The 16,659-nt window shown below is 31.6% G+C and overlaps 1 protein-coding gene across 1 annotated transcript in view; it reads left to right on the forward strand.

The window, feature by feature from the left end:
• Positions 1 to 3,157: 3,157 nt before the first annotated feature.
• The window catches only part of LOC113555842 (adenylate cyclase type 3), a 96,065-nt gene continuing 82,563 nt past the window's right edge, over positions 3,158 to 16,659 (forward strand). Inside the window, exons 1-2 of the mRNA XM_026960405.1 lie at positions 3,158 to 3,604; positions 3,687 to 4,264. Coding sequence (XP_026816206.1) covers positions 3,746 to 4,264 — 519 coding nt within the window. The 5' untranslated portion in view covers positions 3,158 to 3,604; positions 3,687 to 3,745. The remainder of the gene's footprint in view (positions 3,605 to 3,686; positions 4,265 to 16,659) is intronic.

A 16,659-nucleotide genomic window follows, 5' to 3' on the forward strand; every position in this document is an offset into this window, starting at 1 on the left:
CCCCCCCCCCATCAGCTATGTTTTTATTATTGTTTTTATATCAGTGCATCCATAGAGTATAAAAAAAATTAGAAATGTTATTGATTATCTATAGCTGTGGACTTGTGGTACCTAGATCGATTACAAACGTTACTAGTTGTTTTGTCTAGGCGATCAGCAGTGAATTTTATATGATACTTTTTTGTTGCCCCCTCCCCCTTTTAGAGATTTTGGCAACGCTACTGTACCTATCTATTAAATTTTAAATAATATCTAATGATGCCGGGATGGCCCGGATACGGAATAAAATTAATTCTTTGATTGAGTAAAATTATATCGAATAGAATAAATATTTCCATGAAACTAGTATTTTTATTTAAAACTATTTAATATTTAGAATTTATTTTGTTTAATGATATACTATATAATATAATTTAATATAATATAATATATATTATTATATAACGTTTTGCGTTATGTTTTGTTTAAAAATATGTATATCATATATTTTGTTAGTTGTTTTGTTTTGTTTTGTGTGTTTAAATTATTTATGTTTATCTTTTTCTGTTATAATTACGTTTAAAAATTGTAATCGTTTTTTTGTCAAATATAACGTTTACAAGCCCTGGTTAATAATATGATATTAATAAAAATAAATAGAAATTTAGAATTGCATTTTCTGAAAATACATATTTTTTTAAACTAATTATCTAATTTCAGTAACTTCATAATGTTTAATATAAAATAATAATTCATAGATAGTAAATATTTTTTACTCTAATAATAAATATACAATGTATCATATGGTGTTTAGAACGAAAAAGTAGGTAAACTAAAAAATAAGTTTAATTTAATACATTTTTTTTTAATGTTATATCTGCTCTTATTTTTTTAATTTTGAGTTTAGAATACATGTTGATAAATTAAAATTGCTTAAAAAAATTGATTAATTCAAAAATGATATTCAAAATAGCGGTTGTTATTGAAAAAAAAAAAATATAGATTGTTGTACATGCACAAAACACATGAGTTAAAAGTATATGTAAGTCATAGGAATTTATGATCCATTAGTCTAATTTAACATCCCATAAACAGAACTGTAAAATATTTACAGGGTAATGAGAGATAAAATGTATCCTAGCTGTGACCGCCTTACCGGGAACACTGCATAGTGCATACAAAATTTAAGCTAAGTATAAGAAGAATTAATGAATAAATCAATAATACAATATATAAGACTAGAAACTAAGCTAAAAAAAAAAATCACTATTAAATTGTAGACCGACCATCACAATCCACCGGTAAGAAAATATATAAATACAAAGATATTAATAGTAATATAAAATAATGCCGCAATGGAATGGGAGTTGAAGAGAATTTCAACTTCAGCTTTACACTTCAATAAATTATTCCTATACAATATGTAAACTTCAATTATAATATTATCATCAACTCTTAATGATATTGTATAGTAAAAATATGACCCAATAAAATTATATTCAAACTTACAACTTTCAACTACCTATGAACTTTTTCTTATCAATTTAAATACATATGTATCACTCGCACTCACCTATGGACCTGTGAGTGATGTTATGAGGTCACAATACAAATCGCGTATAGTGGATGTAATGAGATGCTGACATATTATAATTGACAATTGTATAGCAGTTAAAATATAATAAATACCTACACAACCGCCGAGTTGTCGCGCAATATAAATCTTTCATTATGTCTGGTTATTCTCCATTACCAAAGGCTAGTGACTTTTACAACTTTACTATTAGCCATTTTAATTTTATATTTATTTTATTTCTGTTTTTACGTTATTACATGTGTACAGCAAAAGAACATTTTATTGTTTATATACCGGATAACTGTTGAACTTTTATCGCCCATTCGCGTATATTTGACAGGGCTACCTATATCTATATGATATTATATTAAATAGTCGGTATAGTTGCCGGACCGCGGTGTTGATAGTGTTATACGATTATACCTTGCGCTCGCCGGACGAAGAAAGCAAAAAGCTTCCTAACTACTGTACCGACCACCGTATGGCTATACACCGGGCCGCTGCGGCGTTTCTGCATTGCAAGAGCTTGTTATATTATATTACAGACCATATAGTTGTACGGTCGTTGGCATTTCATCATGTTTTTCGCATTATATTCGGCACGCGTCTATCCGCGAGTGTTGTATTATGATCTTGTTTTTTTAAAATCGGTACGAATCGACGGACTCGTGTGTCTGAACATATTCATAACAACGTGTAGTTTATCGGTGGCTAACGACACGAACACGTCGTCCGATCGTGTACGCCGGACCGGCAATCACCCACCCGGGACGTGGAAAACAGAGTTTGATTTTAATAATTTTGCGGAAATGGATGGAAAAAACCGTACACCCAACGCCAAGTTTATCCTCTGAAACAACAACAACGGCAATAGCCGTCTTCGCGCGAGGTCGGGGAGATGCGATGAGCCGCGCGCGCGAGAGGACGAGTGCGTCGTCGAGGACCGCGCGTGCACCCATACGTTGCGGTACGCCGCGCGAGCGACCGGAAAAGAAAAAACAAATAACGATAATGACAAAAAAAAAAAAAAAAAAAAAACGCACGCACTGCCGACCGGATGAACGCGGCCCCACGTATAGGCGAGAGGGGGGTGCGAGGGAATTTCGCGCGCGTATTACTATGCCGCCGCCGTTCGCACACCTATTATATACCGCGGTATAAGTGGGCACCGCGCGCGCGCGCTCGCGTGTGTGTGTGTGCGGCGTACGTTATTTGGCGCGCACGCTTGATATCGATTGTGGTCTACGGCTGTCTTGGCGACGGGGTGGGGCGGGGTACGCTCGTTAATAGCAGCAGCAGCAGCAGCAGCCGGCGGCGGCGGGCGTCGCGGGAGCAGCGAGCGGCAGCACCACCGCCACCGTCGACCGGTGCCCACACCGCTCGCACCACCGCGACGACGGCTAACGCTCGCGGCGGCGGCGGCCGGCACCAGCGCGCGGGCTCGGACCGTGACTACCGCCGCGCGATTCTACGCGGACGACGTCGACGGCGGCGACCGCGACCACGACGATCACCGCGGCCGACGGCGACGGCGACGACGACGGTGGCGGCGGCGGCGGCGAGCACACGACGGCTACAACGGCGGCGATCGCGACGGTAGCGTCAGTGGCACCGGGCGCGACGAGTGTGTCGGTCGTGTATCGGTCGGGTCCCAAGCACAGGTCCAACGCACGCGTTCGCGCACCGTCCGGGGGGAAGGGGCCCAACACGCGCCGGTACCGCGTCCGTGTTATATGCTGTAAGGTGCAATGAATGTTATTTGTCGTATTACATCTCATACGTTTTTTATCGCAATGAAAATAACATGTTTATAATAATTAATATTAAATCAGCCAGGCGATAATGACAATAATGATCATATCGTTATTATTATTGTGGTGACAATCTGTATGTTATTATTATTATCGTCGTAGTCGTATACACACGACGGACCGCTTATCACGATACAATATCATAATATTACAACTGCTGCGACCGTTGTCGTACTACATTCGCCTGTCGACCAAGAGCCGGCGCGACGTCAACCAATCCGTCGCACACGTCTACACGGTACGAGTCGTTTCGATTGCCATATCGTTGTAGTATAAGACAATAATAATATTATATAACATAACGCTATCGCCGGTCACAGCGCGGAGAAGCGCGAAGACGTCGTCGCTGAACGCGGAAGACCAAACGGACGGAGGACCGATGGAATCCACGCCGAAGCCCACTTCGGCAGCCGGCGGCGGCTCGTCCTCGACGCCGAACGCCGGACGGTTCGCCGACAAGGCCACCGAGAGCCTTTACCAGAGCTACAACGCGAAGCAGAAGCGCGCGGCCTTCGCGTGCTACGTGTCCGCTTCCGTGCTGTTCGACGTGTACTGCCTGTCCGTGTACGACGCCCGGTCGCCGTGGACGTGGTGCCTGCTGGCCACCAACGTGGTCACGCTGCTGTGGTGCCGGCTGGCCGGCGGCCGGCGCCAGTACTGGACGGCCGTGGCCCACCTGGCCTGGCTCACAGCCGACGTCCAAGTGGTGTTCCACATGGTGGCAAACGCGGCCGAGGGCGCCGACCTGCTCGGATGGATCCTGCTCTACGATTACCTGGCCTACGTGTCCCTGCCGCTCACGCTGGCCCTGTGCATAGCCCTCAGCGCCACCACGTGCGTCACCTACGTGCTCACCATGGCCGTGCTGGGCCGTCAACACGCGTACCTCGCCCGACAGGTAACGACAATGTTATATTATGTTATTAATCGCGCGCGATCACATATTATCGTAAACGGGTGACGGCGGCGGTCAAACGACCGATTCGAACGAGAAGTTCGCCCGCACAAGTAAAAAAACAACGATAATATATCTCACGATTGAATCGTATCGCGTGCGCACTCGTATGTCATAATAATTATGGTCGTACACAATGTGGTATTAAAATAATAATAACATGTGTAAGGTGGCATAGGTTGATTTATAATACAATTTTAATGAGAACTCGACGGACGTTCCGCACGACGACGCGTAGCGCATCGCAGGAACGCGTTGGCGATATTCGATGGAACATCGCGTATATGTCATTATCACGCGTCGGCCGCGACGATTCCTACATCGGACCAGTCTCAGAATTTCTCGAGCACGTATCTATATTTTTGGATTTGTGCATGTGCCTGATGAAATTCCACGGAAATATAACGTATCGCATCGCGTAAACTCACTCGCGTATATATAATACTAGTACGTATCTACGTATATATATATATATATATATAATTTCACATTGTCAAGACATATAATAATAATATTAATAATTGTTATCATCGTGAAGAACGCGCGTGAAAGAACTTCTGAGACGAGATCTGACGACCGCGTATTACGAACGGCTTTACGCGTTCGAATTCGAATCCTTTAACGGCAATTATTATATTACGTCGTACACATAGTAGAATATGTGATATCGTAAACTTATACATCTAACGATTTCCGGACGAACGTGGATACTGTTATATTATTATTCCGACGAAATGAAAAGGACGAGTTGTTTTTTTTTTTTTATTGAGTTTCAGTTCACTATATGTTATACGAAATTCAAACAATAGATGGTAATGAATTGGAATCTATTTGCTACCTACTTGTTTATACATGTGCACGAAAAAAAAAAAACGATAATAATAATAATAATATACGTGTATTACCTGTATAGACACCAAAATACTGTACAGCCCGAGCTCAAAGGAACCACGAAAATTGAATTCCATAATTTGAGCATAACATTTGTATATATATATATATATATATATATATTATGTGTATGCGCGTATACGACGTATACACGAGCGATTTTGTGTTCGAATGTAAATAAATTGCCCCAAATTGTATAACTATTAAATTAATATATATTTTCGACGTGATACAATATACCTATACGTAATAGGGCGTAGTATCGAAGCGTTATTATACTTGTATGGTGTTTTATATTATGGCATTTTATTGATATACAATTTTATATCAAAGACGTAGTTCTATCTAAAAATAATAACAAGTAAAAAACATAAAATATCATATTTTTTTTCTATTATTCGCGTATATGGCTGAATAATATACATATATGTTGAAATGTTTGAATGGTGTCAAAAACAATTAACATCTATATGCACTTTTACTCAACCATGCCAAAAAAAAAAAAATAAATAAATAAAAATAATGTATATTTCAAGTGTTTGTGGACCTTACGAATGCCGGTGCACTTTATTAATAATTTTTTTTCATCATTTTGTAGATAATTGCACTATCTATATATATATTTATATAGATAGTTAAACTTATTATACCAGATAATTCAAAGTTCAAGTAATAACGATTAATAAGTACTCCTATTTACATAGAAATTTCTAAAAAAAAAATTTATCTAAATAAAATAAATTATTTGTCCCAGTTCTGAGTGAGCAGACGCTGTCTCTTTGTCTCCTATGACGTTTCGCCACTGCTCATGAATATTTACCAAACGTCAAAAAATGTCATGAACACAATTAAGATTTGTGAAAACTATCCAAAAGGTTTCCGTCTAAACATTGTATTCATTAACGCAATATTCAACGTGTGTTGTTCCAAAAGAAAGATTCTGGTGAAGGAACTGAACCATCATTAGAAGTTTCTTCTTTTGTTGCAGCTTTCTGTTTCCGCTTTCGAATACACGTCTAAGACTATGTGCTATTAGTTGGCAGTTATTCAACTTAACTTTAACTTTAAAACCCATTGAAGCCCGTCTCATCGCTAGTCAGTAACACCGCAGCATCGCACACATGTAAGTGCGCGCGTGCTCATATTATACTCAAAAATTGTGTATGACATGCATGACATGCATATAATTAAGAACTTTTATAGCTATACATCAAGTTCAAGTATACCTTTATTTATTAACGTGCAAGTATTGTATGTACATTAAATTGCACATATAAAGTTTCCCGTTTCAAATTATTATATATTTATATTTTTTCTGAATATATTATACATAGTAATATAATATATATATATATACATACCAGAAACCTGTTCAAGCTGAATTTGTACAATATCAACGCATAATATTACAGAATTAAATATCATATAGGTATCTACCCTATATATTTACATAGAATTACCTACCTATCATAAAAATATTTGGATGTGGTCAAAAGTCGAAGTTTTTTTTTTATATGGATTTCAACCCTTTTCAATTAATCTTTGTTCGCAGAGATTTGCAAGTTTTTTTTGGAAATCAAACCTTTGTGTGAAGCTTTTTAATAGTTTTTAAATTTTACCAAAACATGCTGGTGCATACTGATTACTAAAAAGTTTGGGAGTCGACTATTTTAATGGGAATCACATTATAGTATGTAACCGATAAAAAATATAACAATGACAGATTTACTAGTTTAATGTAATAAATATACCATATTAATTAAATTAAATTATGTGAAAAAGATCTAAGGATGTTATTATCGTAATATACTTAGGTATTACGATAATTACAGGAAAAATGAAAAGTATTCTATACCTTCCTTTACACACTATAAGTACCAAAATTTAATTGTTAAACTTTGCACAAAGAATATTTGAGAAATGTAAAGCTCGCGAATGTCAGTGAGTTTTGATTATGTTTTGATCATTTTGATGATTACACTTTAGTTGACTCAGTTAAACTAATAATACCTACCAAATAACTTAATATGTTGAAATTATTCGTAGAAATGTATAAACTGTCAATCAACTTAAATATTGAGATAATCAATATTGTTGTTTATATGCATCAACTTCGACATCAACTAGTTTGTTATATTGTTTCAGTGAACATAATAATATTTTACTTATGTAGCAAAACAAAAAATTACATCTTTTCGATTACGATGAATAATTATAACCATCTTTATTTTTACATAATTACTATAAGAGGAAAGACTGGTCAAGATAACTAATTTGTAGATTGATATTTATATAAATAGTAGATAGTTGTATTTATTATGTATTTACATATGTTACATTGGCAAAACATCTTTAAATCCAACCTATCGCTGGATAAATTTTAGTTTTAACTTAATAAAATCGGAAAATTCATCTATATCCAAAACCTGAACATTAAATGTCTTCATGTCCTTTGAAGTATTCACATATAATATATTTTACAACAAAATCAGCAACTAAAAAATCACCTTTGGAAATATTATTTTTTTGATTTGTTGAGATGTTTTACCTTTTTACGACTGGCTAGAGGTTTGAGAATACTTGAAATACATTTATGATTACAAGTAGTTGACTGGTTCTTTCAGAATGTTCTTCATAACTTAGGTCTGTTTTTTGAGTAGGTAGGTAATTCTATTTTTTGATTGAACAAATAACTCTTTTTTCCTAAGGTATTATATTAAAAATATATTAGAATGTTATTATTTCAAAACACGTAGGTATAATTATATTTACAGAAAAATTGAAAAACATCCTAAGACCTAATACCTTCACAAACTGTATGCATACATTATATTTAATTGTTATACACTTATGCTTCGTACTAAGAATATTCGAAAAGTTTTAGTGAACAATATTGGAAACCTGCACATTATTAAAATTAAAACAATGTGAATATAAATGTGTCTATTGACATTAATTGTTAATCTCGTGACTCGTATACTATACGTGAACGGCATTACTGAGTGTGAAAATACTTTTCACTTCAACACTCTTTCTTAGATGTCGACGAGGAATTACTCCAAAAGTATAGATTACTAGACTAAACTAAAAATGTGCAAATAGTTTTAAAGCCAAATAAAACAATTTTCGAATTGACAAAGTTTTCACACGTTGTATGTTCTCTGCAGAAGGCAAACAATACGCTATTATTAAATACTTCTAATGAACAGTTCCAGTGTCATTACTATATTTACTGTACCTTCGCGTATGCCGAAAGAATTTCTAGGCATATGGTATTAAAAAGTTTAAAAAAAAAGTGTCTGTGTAAAAAAACAAAACTTTATTATCGCTTTCCATTATTTTTCAGGTTAAAATAAATGTTTTCTATCACCGAGTCGTAACGTCACGTACATTTTATAGTCGTCCCAGGTGTTATCATATTAATAACAGTGCTTCAATAAATGTTATTTTATCGAATTCAAAAAAAATTCTTTAACAAAACGCTAATAATCATTTTAGTGTATATAATGTTTGATCATTCGATGTGTATATAAAAAAACAACGTTTTTTTTTTGTTAAAGCTAACACTGTTAGATGAAGGGCATAATTCGTTTACGAAAAAAAAATCAACACAACAATAATGAATTCAAATAAATATACTAAAAAATAATATATATGTAATATAAAGGTAATATTCTGGGTAATATAGTTATTTGTGTAACAATAATGTTATATTTTGTGTTCAAAATGTAAATAGGTAGGTACATTACAAAATAGATGATATTTCATATACTATGACATTATAACATGTAAATAGACATTAAAATAATAATTCAAAGTTTTAAAATATCAAGTTAAAAATCCGACTAAATTGGATTTTTTAACGAAAAATAACTAGTTTAGTTATTTTATTGTAATTCAAAAAATATTATTCGCGACATTTGAAACTTTTCACCACTACATAAATTACTTTTTACTGTAAATATTGTAATTTTCAATTATTTTTAAAATATTTATATTAATTTTAATCTATTTATAATTTACGAATCAATCGTTTAACACTACTACGTTGTTGTTGACTTACACTTTTCGATCTGTATCTGCTCAGAATCGTTTTTCGTATGTAATGATTTAACATATAATTGGATTAAAATTTATTACGTCTATTGCAATGACCCCAATATTATGAGGTAAGCTCGACAAATATACTATAGATAAAACAGAAGGACTTAACCGACTTTTTATTATTTTTCTTATTTTATAATGTCATTTGATTTTAATAAAACTATCATTCTGGCATTATTTAATACCTGACATACATAATTAAAGTTTAAAAAAAACCCCAACTTAATTTATAAGTTTATAAATCGTTTCGTATTTTAGCAAAAGTCAAATATTTTATTTTGTCCTGATAGACGCAAAACTTTTCCCAGCAACATTCGTGTGGCATTGAATTCCATGGTCGATTCATTAACAAACTATTATAGAATTCAGCAGGGGCATAATTGAATAACTAGGTAGCTAAACTGTAATTTTACTAAAAGTTTCCATATAATAATAGATGATTTTATATTAAAAATTCCATCTACAAAATATATTTTACGCGTTCATTTAATTTAGTTATTTAAATAACCTTAAATAATCATTATAATAAATATAGGTTATAACTTTAAGATACGAGATGTATATTTTTAGCGATTTAAAATCAATAAATATTGATTGTTACCTATTTATAATTAATTATATCAATATACTTGTTTTGTTAAATCCATTGAAAATAAATTCAAATAAAATTATTAATAATAAAATATCAAACAATATTTCATGTGATTAGTGTTTGGTTGTAATACCTACGAGTATAATAACCGCTGTATTATAATAATAATATTATTGTTATATAATTTAGTATAATAAACAATTATGTATTCAAGTTTGATTTATTTTTAATACAAAATAAACATAAATATACATTTAGTTTCAAGTTTAAAATTTAGAGACAGACATTCAGACATCTTATTAAATTATTCATTGACTTCCAAGTGGTATTTTTAAAATTTCTAAGTTTTAAAAATAATTTTTAAAATATACAATATTATTATTATTATTAATGGGGGTAGGTAGATATATACATATAAATTAGTTAAATTAACATAACGTTTTAAAATTATGACTGAAATCATAAATACTTAATTATATTGGATTCGTTGAATATTAAAATATTGTACTAAAATCACTTTTGATTATTTATAATTAAAATTTTCATAATAAAAATGGTAATTATAGATATATAGGTACCTTAGTATAGGGCGGCCCATTATTCAAAATTACTCTCAATCATATTACAATTTCATGCATAATAATCGAGTTTGACATTTTTCACCTGAATAATTATTTCTATACAACAAGTCAACAATATATACATTATACAACTTTGTCTAATAAAAGACTTTAAAGTATGAGGTCAACAATTTATGTTAAATAGTATTAAAGGATTTCAAGCCAAATTAAATTTATAATGTTGGTAGGTAATGATCTAAAGTTCTTGCGTTATAGTTATTGCATAATTGCACCATTTTTAGCAGCTGGCTGATAGATGTACGTACAAAAGTGGTAATTAAATGTAATTTATATAACGTTAAAATAGTTAAATACCAAATGTGTAAAAGTTTAAGCTGTAAGTGTTGATCCCACATATTTATGGTGTGATACTCATTTAATATACAAATGTTAACTGCAATATATCTTTCAGGGAAAATTCAACGTAGGTAGGTACTTAAATATTTTAACAGGATATAATAAGCCTTTTTAATGGAACACTTACAACAAATTAAATCATCCAAGTAAAATAAATGTGTTAATAATATTCCGTACCTACACATTATAATAGTTTATTATTGGTTCTGTATTTTTATCACATGTATAATATTAAAGAATAAAAAAAACTTACATATTTCATTATTTGAGTGTTTCCTGGTGTGTTTGATGAGGTGGGTAATAATTATTTTTATCGGTTAAAAGAAGTTCAAATAAAAAAAAAAAAAAAAACAGTTAAATGTTTCTATGAAGTTTAAAAATTTTATGGGCCATTGTGATGGTGTCTTTAAATTACAAAAAAATTATATAATTGAGTTAAATTAGGACAAAAATAATACCGAAATTATTATTATTATTTTTTTTTTTTTTGTCACTCACCTCAGTTTGGGATATATTTACACAGTTATTGATATGCTTAAGCTTAACTGTAAAAATATTTTAACTTTAAGGGGCATACGATAGTAAAAGTGACAATTATAAACAACTAGTATATATTTTACCACCTAACCAATATATTTTATTCAGTAATAATAATAAACAATATTTTTAAATAGAACATTATTCTTTTTAACTATACAATTTTAAATCATTTTTACCTGTGTTTGTGCAATTTATGCATAATCCACATTTACAATACCAATATTATAGCACTGAATAATACAATAGAATATAATGTCATAATTTTACTAACGTTTTTCATTTATAAAATATTTTATTTTACACTTATTTAAAACATAGAAATGAAAAACAAAAAAATAACTTTTGTGTGCCCACAAACAACAAAAATGAAGACATTGTTGTTGTCTATAAACACGTGATAATTGTATTTATGCGAGTTTGTTTTTTGTAGTTGAATATGTTATTCATGTTTAATGGACTTTTCAATTTTTGATCTTAACATAGAAAAAAAACGATGACTTACTTTTTCTTTATTAAAATAACCAAATTTAACAAAAACGTATGGTAGGTACTCAGTGACATATATAATATACTTACTAACTACTCTATTTGAAAATATTTATTAAGTGTTTCGTAGATGTGTTGAAAGGCACAAATTTTCTCATGTGTGTGTGTATATACCTGTAGATACTAAAGCTTTTCTTACTTCAAAGACTCCGTATTTTCGTTTAAATATACACTCGATTTCAATAAGCCTGTAAATTTTCTTCTTAAACATTATTATTTTTTGCGTACACAATATTACATTATGTATTTATTACAGTGTATATGTTACCTGCCTATAGTAAAATATACGCCAGTAGTTTATATCGGTTAGAAAAGACAGTTTGATTGAACGTATTCCGGACCAAGATATCATGCAGAGGCAGTCGGTACATTTTCACAAGGGTGTTGAAAATATTAATCTCTATAGGCATAGAAAAACTCTTTGCTTTAGGTTTTTTAGTTGTTGTTTTTTTTTTTACCACACAAAAATACTAGAAAGGTCGTTTAGATAATAAATGTTTTTCAATTTTCAGGATATTTCTATTTTAAACAAAATGAATGTTGAAAAAGATATTATTATACACTGAATAATTAATAAATGCATCACGCAGCGTAATATATTTTTTATTTAGTAGAGCAATGGTTTTCTTAACTATATTATGTCTACTTTACTTGGCAAATTGATCGATGACATTATTTTTGTCAATGGGAATGTCAGTTTTACAAGACAATATCATTAAATTATCCAACCCATATTTAATTAATATTAAACATATATAAATATATATATATATATATATATGTATATATATAGCATCCAAAGCCAACCGGGCACTCGCCCACCAATCAACTTTATGAGGGGTATCAGTCGACACCCCTGGTGTGTGCCATTTATATTATGTACAATAAATTGTTCACAGTGGTAGCGCCATGACTTGTTACTCGTCATAGTAAAGTTATCGTTTTAAGAGATGATTTAATATTTATTTACTAGCCCAAAGTATAACCAATACGTATAAAATATAATAATTCATACATTACATCGTATTTGATCTCTATGACTAAACAATTGATCTCTATAAACAAACAAATCTCCAGGTTTTTACATTTTTACTAAATATATTTATTAATTATAATCGATATATGTGCATAATTTATACTAACTTTACATAAATAACTGAAACGTAAATTTATATAACCTATGACAATTATCAAAGTGAGTCTACTTGCAAATGTATTCGTGGGCTCGTGGTCACGATCGATACAGACTCCTATAATATTCCAACAGTTTACAATAAATAATAATGCAATAACTTAATTATATAGTTAAATTTTTAATAATTATTTACGTCATCATAGTTAACTATACACAGCAGTATTACATTATGTTATTTTAACACTGTTGATCTATAAAAATATAATGACAAATTTTATCTAACGAAAATTAAACTAATTAGCTGTAATTAAAAATCAAATTGATATGTTACTGAAAAATGATAGATTTTATTTCAAACGCCACGGCTATTAAGCTCTGCTTGATGTGCTCAGAATTATAAATTATTCTACGTCAGTGTTATTTTTTAAAATAGCTCTTTGCAATACTCTATACATTAGTTTTATTTTGTATAACCTAACTCGTCTCTCCTTTTTTCTCTGAATTACCTTTGAACAGAGCGTCCTATCAGGTTACTTTAAAGACTAGACTACTAGAGAGATCTATTACCTATACAAATTTCAATTAGATAGGTACCTTATATACTGTATACAGTATTAAATTAAATTGCTTATAAAAAAATTGAATCCCGAAGAAAAAAGAAATTGAACTTTTTCTAGTGTACAAAATATTAATTATTACCTACTGTCACAAATACAATTTTGAAAAATTTTATATTAATTATTGTTGATATTTTCATTTGCTAAATAAGATGTCTATAAACTATAGAAACGTTTTTAAAATCTATTGAAACTTGTATATTTTTTGGAGAATTGGGATTCAATATGTAATGAATTAATGATTAGTTACTAATGGGTCAACTATATGAGATGCCTGCTGAAATTTTTTTTGTGGTTCATGGCCAATTATTTCTCTCTCCACGACGCTAATTTTCCGGTCGCTATAAAAAAAATCGATTATACTATTATCAATTTTTATTTAAGTCAATATCTAATGTTATTTTAGTTTTAGTTCAAAAACCAATTATACGCATAATACTTAACTGAATAATATATTATAAATAAATTGATTCACTTAAGAGACCAATATTTGTATTTCTCTTGTTAATTTGAATCAAGTAAATAATTATTTTTGAAGAAATAACACTAATATATTGCAAATAAAATAGAAAATAACTATGACAGTATCTGACAATTAATTATCAACTAAAAATAATTTGTAATTTTTTTCTTTTCCAGTTCAAAAATGTTTTTTTTTCAATTACGTTAAAATAATAAAATCGATTTTGTCAAAAAATTGGTGTTAAATAAATATTTTCGTTTTGCTTGTGGTTAAAAAATGTACGGGGAATTTTTTACTTTCGAGTTTTGACCTACTAAAGTACCAACTAGACCCAATTCGTCACAAGAAACTACCCTCGAAATTGAAGATCTGAGTATTTTTTTTGTTACTATAAAAAGTATCTGCAGTAACACAACATAAAAACACTTCATTATAAAACCAACACGTTCATTATTCTGCTCAAAATCTAAAAGTAAATATTATTCATTTAATCTTAAAATATAGAAAACATTAAAATTAGTTTATTATTGAGACGATATAGTAATTCTATCCAGTAATTAACTATTTCCTTTTTCGCCAGGAAATACTTTCGTGGAATTTACTTCCGTCAGAGTATTCCCGGTAAAGAAGATATTACAAGTGTACAGCTAAAATTTTAACTTCGAACAAGATTTATATGGTTTTTGACTTATGATTAACTCTAACTAAACCATTACAAACAATTTCTTCTTAATTATAATTCGACTAGATGAAAAACAATAAACGTTTGAAAATATTAAGAGTATTGTACAACTGCTGCGTGATTTATGTTAATCCTATCTATAATTAATCTATTAAAAACTTCAATAATCGTTTAATAAGTATTTAATATAATTAAGTATGGGGATACATCAATATTTGGAATTTAAAAGATAGCAAAACTGAAATTTAGACAGCCATTTGACATGGTAACACGCTATAACATCGATGAGTAGAGTACTAAAATTATTACATTTATTAGTACTTTGCAGTAGTGCCAGATTAATGTTGATAGATGGTTTATTTACAACATCAATCATATTTAGAATTATTAAATTTTCTCTGAAAGTAGAATTTCATATGATTCGTGGTTCAACAAATACGGGTTTATTCTCACGAGTCGCATAATAATTACTTCGTCCGAATAGTACATAATATTATTATATTATTATATTATTGAACGATTATAATATGTATAAAATAAAATACTGTCAACTCAATCAACATTTATGAAATTTTAGGCCAGTCGTCACATTAAAGCAATGGAAAATATCAACGTTTACATTTACGTAAAGAGTAAATGAAAGTTTAATACGATCAGTGTAATTATGTTTGATTTCGTTAACCTATAAACACTCGTATTTTTCGTTTGAAAGCAAAAGAGAGCCTTTGTACGAAATGCGCTCTCTATATAATTGAAAATCGCCAAAGCGCTTTGACGCATATCTCGTAAATCTCTTCGTGTCAAACACTTTACGTGTACCTGCTTCAGCAACAAAAACGAGAAAAAAAAAACTATTTTATACGCGCGAGTAAAACGGATACTATAATAATTAAGGTGCGCAGCTATTTCGTTTAAATAAACAAACGTTTTTGTGTGCCTACAGTAAATCCACAAAGCTTCGGATACGGGTGGAAAAATAATAACGTCACCGCGTAGATTGCGTATACGGTATACATACGTATCATACATACCGATACCTACCTACATTTAACGTCATTAAATGAAAACCATCTGTCGTATTTTTTTTCTTTTCGAAAACGGCGAAAGTCACGAAATTCTGAGACTTCCGGTGCGTGACGCGCGTATTTGCGATCCCGAAACGGCGAGAGATAATATAAGCATCACCCGCCTAATTAAATAAGGCGCTCAATGCGACATATTATTAGGTAAACGCTGTTCGCGTATTTTACCGACCATCTGTATCACACAAAACAGTACTGTATAATAATAATAATATTCGTCGCAGGTAATTTACTGCAGGCGAGCTACGCAAACCGAATTTTATTCTGTTTTCTAGGTCACGGGTCATCGCGTTTCAATGGGATGGAAAAAATTTAAATTATGTTTCCGCCATTCATTCGGCTGAACAATATAATATATATGACAACGATGAGAGTCACATATAAAGACCCTATATATACACATCATAAGACGTTCCTTATATATACTTATTTCGGGGTCATTCTGAAGAACTAACCCTACAGAGTTAACCTTACGCACCGCGTCCAAAGACACGGACTTCTTTTTCCCCTCCGCTATACCCGACAGTTCGATTTAAGGATAAGATTAAGCTACACCGTCTGCGGCGTACGGTTTTTTTTTTCGGACGGGATTACATCTTCCGAACTGTGCGCACCGCTTTTTCATATATACAGTACAGTCCCTGCACAGTATTATTTGGTGCCTACCGAAAATCTCGTGTCTGTAATTGCAAAACCGATGCTGCAAACC

The sequence above is a fragment of the Rhopalosiphum maidis genome, chromosome 3, assembly GCF_003676215.2.
Source record: "Rhopalosiphum maidis isolate BTI-1 chromosome 3, ASM367621v3, whole genome shotgun sequence".
Taxonomy (NCBI): Eukaryota; Metazoa; Arthropoda; class Insecta; order Hemiptera; family Aphididae; genus Rhopalosiphum; species Rhopalosiphum maidis.